The 7,041-nt window shown below is 36.2% G+C and overlaps 1 protein-coding gene across 1 annotated transcript; it reads left to right on the top strand.

Annotated features, from left to right (window-relative positions):
* Positions 1 to 1,308: 1,308 nt before the first annotated feature.
* Positions 1,309 to 2,679, top strand: LOC131593256 (uncharacterized). The gene has a single exon (XM_058865606.1). The coding sequence runs from the start codon at positions 1,309 to 1,311 to the stop codon at positions 2,677 to 2,679; it is 1,371 nt and encodes a 456-aa protein (XP_058721589.1).
* Positions 2,680 to 7,041: the final 4,362 nt, after the last annotated feature.

Raw genomic sequence — 7,041 nt, 5'->3', positions numbered from 1 at the left:
GCCTTTGACTCCAACATTAAAGTTGTAACTCTTTCTCTTAGCTTTCCAGCAATTATAAGAACGTGTCGATCCGATTCTCGTAGGTCCAATTATGAATATTTTAGTGCAAACTGCTAATGGTGAAAAAAAGTGCAAAAATCAAATAAGTGCAAAAATAAACTGATTTACAAAAACACATTTAAATAGAAAAATAATCAAGGTAAAGTAATGAAAATGCATAAGTATAAACATTGAGAAATGTGCTTCAAAATGCACTAATGATATATATAGTTTGCACTAACTCTATCAACTAACTCTATCAAGTAAATATTAATGGGTAGGGGTAGATGTTGTTGTGTCATGGGCTTAAATCTCAAAAGTATATTTTAATATTTCTATTAATTAATCTTTAAATAAATATTTAAATACATATAATTAAAATTATTAGTGAATTAATTTACTCTAAAAAATATTATATATTAAAACATATATTAAAAATCATAAACTTGTTAATTTGTTATTTAAAAAATATTAATTAATAAATTATCTTTAAAAAAATTATTATATATTAAAACATATATTAAAAATTATTAAAATTGTTAATTTTTTATTTTAAAAAATATTAATCAATAAACTATCCCAATCAACATTAATTTTTTATTTAAAAAATATTAATTAATAAATTATTCCAGTCAATATTGACACGTCATTAAAAGTAATTTTTTATTTTAATCATCACTGCCAACTATGCAAAATTGGAGGGGGGTCTAACAAAATTTCAAGTGAGGTAAAGTTTATGGATCAAAAATTGATTTTTAAAATATATGAACGAAAAATTAAAAAACATAAAAGTATGGGGACCAAAAGTGTATTTAAGCTAAAAATTAAATAAGACAAATATCTATATTACTTTTTTTATAAAAGAATAATAAATGGTGAGATCTATAATAAATGATATTAAGTGAAATGTGTTAGATACATAAATAATGTATAAATTAAATGATACTGTCAACTAATTGGATGGCGCGCGCGCGAGAGAGAGAGAGAGAGAGAGAGAGAGAGAGAGAGAGAGAGAGAGATAGAGAGAGAGAGAGAGAGAGAGAGAGAGAGAGAGAGAGGAGAGAGAGAGAGAGAGAGAGAGAGAGAGAGAGAGAGAGAGGAGAGAGAGAGAGAGAGGAGAGAGAGAGAGAGAGAGAGAGAGAGAATACGAGACTGCGAGATAGACCCCAATGAGATCGAGAAGATGGAGAGGGTATCAGATGGGAACAAGACAAGATTGAATAACAACAATCAAGCCACAGCAATAACAGAAGGAACAACCTTATGTTTATGTCAACAATATACCGAAGGATATTACAGAGAGAGAGTTGGCGCGAGTTTTCGAACGTTGGGGGAAAGTGGTGGACGTCTACAGCGAGAAAAAGAAATAAACTAGGAAAGATCTTCGGGTTTGTTAGATACGCAGATATCAAAGACGAGAAATGGCTAGTAGATCAATTCAAGAATGTTTGGTTCGGTTCTTACAAGGCGTGGGTGAACATTTCAAGATTCCGAAGACAATATGGTAGAACTTACTTCCGGAGTCACACCAACACAGAGAAACTACGTACAACAAGAAAGGAGAGGATGAACATAGACAACCAGAAACCAAGGAACATAGAAACATGGAAGAGTATCAGAAAGGTAGGAAAGTCATATGCAGACGCAATCAGGAACAAAGAACAACATGCGGAATGTCAAGAGAAGATGCATGACACTCACACAGGCTGGAGGGATCACCAAAACGGAGTTGCTTTTAAAGAGGGTTCAGGAATAGTCATTACAATTAAAGAAGAAGAGATGGCTTGGGTCAAAGCAGGCTTTAGCGGATTCGTCAGGAAGGCGGAAGAGGTAAACTTAATACAACAAAGACTGGAGAAAGAAGGCATCATGACAGTGAAGGTAATTCCTATGGGAGGTGAAAGAGTTTTCTTAAAAGTAGAAGAGAATGAAGACTTCAACAGTTTAGTTAGAGAGTCCTCGATTATTTTCATTCGAGAGTTAAGTGTGATCAGAAAATGGGAACCAAGAGACGTCAGAGGCTCGAGATATGTGTGGATGCGAGTTTTGGGAATTCTTATACATGCTTGGTGCAACAAAATGTTTTCCTTAATAACAATTTCCTTTGGCAGGCTTATAAAAGAAGATCAAGAAACACAAGACAGAGAGAGATTGGACTTAGCCAGATTGTTCGTTCGGACGCCTAACATGGAATTTATCAACAAGATGATCAATGTCCAAATAAACAAAGAGAATTTTGTCATAAGACTCACAGAAGAATTGTGCAATTGTGATCCTGATGATTGCATATTGGATTTCAACGACTTTTCCACTGGTATGGAAAATGATGATGATGATGACAGCTCTGTTAACTCAGAAGATACATGTATCCCTCCTTCCATGGCGTCTTTGGAAGACGAAGAGACCATGAAGAAATTGGAAGATAATTACGAGCAATTAATTAAGGCGGCGGCTGCAGCTCAAGCTTTAAATGTGGAATCGCAGGCGGCTGGCAATAGATGGAATGAGAATAACGAGGAAATTACCTTTCGAGAACCTGCACCAATATTTAATACCACGACTTACAAATCAAATGCATGCAGTGATGGTAACTATTCAGAGTCAATGGGGGGGATTAATCTGCCATGTGGGAATACATAAGTAAATGAAATAGAGAACTTATCGGTAGACCCAAGGGCAGGAGAAAATATTGGGCTTCCACTAGATACAAGCCCAAATGAAAATAATGATCTGATACAAGAAGTAAGAGGATATCAAGCCCAGACTGAAGATAAAGTGAATGCTCTAGATTCAGTCCACTCGCCTGAATTAAGTCCGGATGCTAACAAAAGTGATGGCATCATTGATGTCGAGAAGGTTCATAAGGGTAACAATATCGTAGAAAAGGGCAAAAAAACCTCTTTCAAGGCATGGAGGATTGAGAGTATCAAACACAATAGATGCTGCATTTCAGACTCCAAGGGATCGAAGAAAGAAGAGGATAGAAATTTTGAGGAAGAAGAGACTATTGAGAAAAGGGAAAAGGGAGTCTTTTTTTATGAAGTCAATTTTTTTTATGAAGTTAATCAGCTATAACATAAGGGGTTTGGGTGGTCTGGTTAAGAAAAAATAAATACAGTTCTTAATTCAAAATCAAAGGCCTGATGTTATTTGTATTCAAGAAACAAAACTGGAATCAATTGAGAGAAGTCAGTGTTCATGGATGTGGGGAAATTCAGAATGTAATTTTGCTTTCAAGCCATCAGAAGGCATATCAGGCGGTCTTTTAACAATATGAAACAGCAGCATCATATCAGCTCAGAGAATCACCACCAGGGACCATGTGCTAAGGCTAGAAGGGGAGTGGGGGGATGAAAAGAAAAAAAATCAACAAAGTAAATGTGTATGCTCCGTGCGAGTCTAGAAGAAAACACATTCTTTGGGTCGACTTAAAAGCTATGATCCAGGCAAAGAAAGAAGAACGATGGTGTATATTGGGAGATTTCAACGCTATAAGGGAAGTTTCAAAAAGAAGGGGTTCTAGTATTGTTGTACGCAGGGACGAGATTGAAGAGTTTGATGACTTCATCAGCGAATCTAAGTTGATCGATCTACCGTTGCACGGCAGAAAGTTCACTTGGTCCAGAATTGGAGATTCCGCTAAGAGCGGGATCGACAAGTAAACAAAGGTGCCTTGAAAAAGGCCTATCCAATCACTGTCCTATCATGCTTAGCGAAATCCAAAAAAATTGGGGCGTGAAAACCATTTCGGATGCTCAGTTGCTGGAAGGACACAAAAGGTTACTATAATTTTGTTAGAGAACATTGGAGAAACATGAAGATAGAAGGCTGGGGCATGTTTGTATTAAAATAAAAATTGACGCTGATTAAGGAGAAGCTCATACCTTGGCATAAAGATCACACGCAAAACCTTGGGGAAAAAATCAAAGAAGCAAAAGCCGAATTTAACAGACTTAAACTTAAAGAAGAATCAACAGGCCTAACAGAGGAGGAGTCACAATCTAAGAGATAAAGATGGGATCAAATATTCAAATTGTCAACTCTCAACAGCAGCATTCAATGGCAAAAATCAAGAGTCAGATGGCTTAAGGAAGGAGATACAAACTCTAAGTACTTTCATGGTTGCATCAATAAGAGAAGAAGAGAGAACGAAATCTTAAGCTTGGAATGGAATGGTAGAATACTGAGTGAGGTGGCTGAAATAAAAAACGCAATTTTCGACCACTTCCAAAATCAATTCTTAGCTAGAGGCATCAGACCATTGCCAATCAACATGAATTTCAAGAGGGTTAATGATAATGAAATGAGGAGTAGGTAAAAGTTTTCACAGAAGAGGAAGTTAAAAGAGCGGTTTGGGAGTGCGATAGCTCGAAAAGTCCAGGGCCAGATGGAGTGAACCTTGGTTTTATTAAAGAGTTTTGGGAAGACTTCATGCGTGTAATGACAGAGTTTCACACCAATGGCAGGATTGTGAAAGGGGCAAATAGCTCGTTCATAGTGTTAATACCAAAAAAAGGAACCCAGTAAAGGTGTCAGATTTTAGGCCTATTTCCCTAATCGGTTGCATTTACAAAGTCATCTCCAAAGTACTAGCGAATAGGCTGAAAAAGGTGATCCGCTCAGTGGTGTCTGAAACACAGTTAGCGTTCATTTCAGGAAGACAAATCCTAGACGGAATTCTCATTGCCAACGAAATTGTGGACGAGGCAAAAAGAAAGAAAAAATAATTGTTATCGTTCAAGGTTGACTTTGAAAAAGAATTTGATTCGGTTATTTGGAATTTCCTAACATTCGTTATGCAAAAGATGGGGTTTCACGAGAAATGGAGAAGATGGATCATAGAATGCTTATCTACAAACTCAACATCAGTGCTGGTGAACGGGAGTCCCACAAAGGAATTTTCGATGAGTCGTGGTCTTAGACAAGGAGATCCCTTATCTCCGTTCCTTTTCTTGCTGGCAGCAGAAGGATTTAACCTTCTAATGAAAAAAGCAGTGGAATCTGGGGATTTTTCTGGATTTAGATTTGATGCCGATGACACCTTAATCATAGGCAGAAAAGGATGGGGAAACATACGGATTATAAAGGCAATTCTACTGCTGTTTGAGCTAATGTCGGGTCTCAAAGTGAATTTCCATAAAAGTTCGCTGATCGGTATTAACATTCCGCATAATTGGTTAGAGAAGGCATCCAACATCTTAAAATGCAAGGTAGGATCGACACCATTCAAATATCTTGGCTTACCGATTAGGGCAAACCCAAGAAGAATAGCGACGTGGCATCCCGTAGTTGATACAGTGAGATCTAGGTTGTCGAGATGGAAGCATAACCAACTGTCTATTGGAGGTCGGGTAGTTATTATCAAATCAATCTTGTCAACTATCCCGGTCTATTATCTCTCCTTCTTTAAGACTCCGACAGGTATAATCTCAAAACTCGAATCAATGTTTAAACAATTCTTGTAGGGTGGGAGAGAGGATGAGAGGAAAATAAACTGGGTCAAATGGGATACGGTATGTAGACCATTAGAAGAGGTGGGCTTGGGCATAAAAAAATTGAGAGGATTCAATGATGCTCTCTTGGGTAAATGGGTTAGGAAACTTAGATTGGAAAAAGAAGGTCTTTGGTTTAAAGCATTAGCTAATAGATATGGAGATTTTGATGGGCCCATCATAAGTGGAGGGAGAGATAGCTCTCTTTGGTGGTCTGATTTAAGTCATTTAGAACTAGGGGAAAGCGTATTAGCGAATGAATATTCAGTCAAAGAAACATATAAGAAAATTACAGAGGATAGATCTCGCTTGATCAACCCTTGTGGTTGAAGATTTGGAATAAGAGTATTCTGTTAAAAATCTCCTGTCTTGTCTGGAGGCTTTTTCAGAATAAAATTGCTACTAAAGACAATTTGTATAACAAAGGTGTCATTAACCAAGAATCTTTACTGTGTTGTAGCGGTTGCGGGATTGAGGAATCGGTCTCCCACCTATTCTTTGAATGTCCTATTTTTGCAGGTATTTGGTATCACATCACAAATTGGTTGGGAATCTCAACGACATTCCACAGAGAATGACTAGACCACTTTCACCAATTTGAAGGTTTGATCGATAGCGGTAGACATTTTTCTGAGAAAGTTAGGGTGATTTGGTTCGCTTGCATATGGTGCATATGGAGATCAAGAAATGAGAAGCTGTTCAAAAATAAGGAAATCAATATGCACAACATGGTTGAATTCGTGATTCGTTGGTCTTGGAATTGACTGAAACTAAAATCAAGTAGCATCGACTACAATGTAACTTTGTGGTATTTGAATTCGAGAGCTGCTCTTGGAGGTGTGAATTATTTTTGAAACTCGGTCAGCAGGAGCATTTTTCCGTTTGTGGTTCAGCAGTTTGGAGATCCATTTTTTATTCTCATTTTATGCAGGATGTTTCGTCTGCCGAATAGTTTGTCTCATGCAGTCAGAATCGAAAAATGCATCAGTGGGAGAACGGTATCAAATATTCTGGACGTTTATGGTGTTGTTTCTGGTGTGGAGCACACAGTCATTATTTGTAGCTTCTGTTAATATCGCTGATGCAGACTGTAGTTGTTGTTAGGAGCATCATTGTTGATGCATGCTGTAATTAGTTCCTTGTGCATTGTGTAGCTTGGTTATATCTTAGCTTACTGCAACATGAAAACTATGTATTTTTCTGGTTTGGCATTTCTTATGCTGACCAGCTTCTTTTTAATTTTAATCATGGCCTTTTCCAAAAAAAAAAAATAGATCATATTAAAATTGTATGATAGAATGAATTAGTCATAATTATTTTATGATCTAAAAATTAAAATTATCTCACGAATCTTTATTTTGTTAATTAATCATGATTTGTATAATCATAAATATATTTTTAATTAAATGAATTTAAATATAAGTAATATAACATAATATAAAATTGAAAGGATAGGAAATTTATATATTAAATAGAATGTATTATTATAATATAATAAAATGATAAGATT

This window comes from Vicia villosa, linkage group LG1, assembly GCF_029867415.1.
Source record: "Vicia villosa cultivar HV-30 ecotype Madison, WI linkage group LG1, Vvil1.0, whole genome shotgun sequence".
NCBI classification, from domain to species: Eukaryota; Viridiplantae; Streptophyta; class Magnoliopsida; order Fabales; family Fabaceae; genus Vicia; species Vicia villosa.
This window is presented reverse-complemented; position numbering and strand designations above follow the sequence as displayed.

What these genes read in the sequence shown, in the direction of transcription:
- LOC131593256 (XM_058865606.1), top strand. Translation starts at nt 1,309, where the DNA reads ATGTCAACAATATACCGAAGGATATTACAGAGAGAGAGTTGGCGCGAG.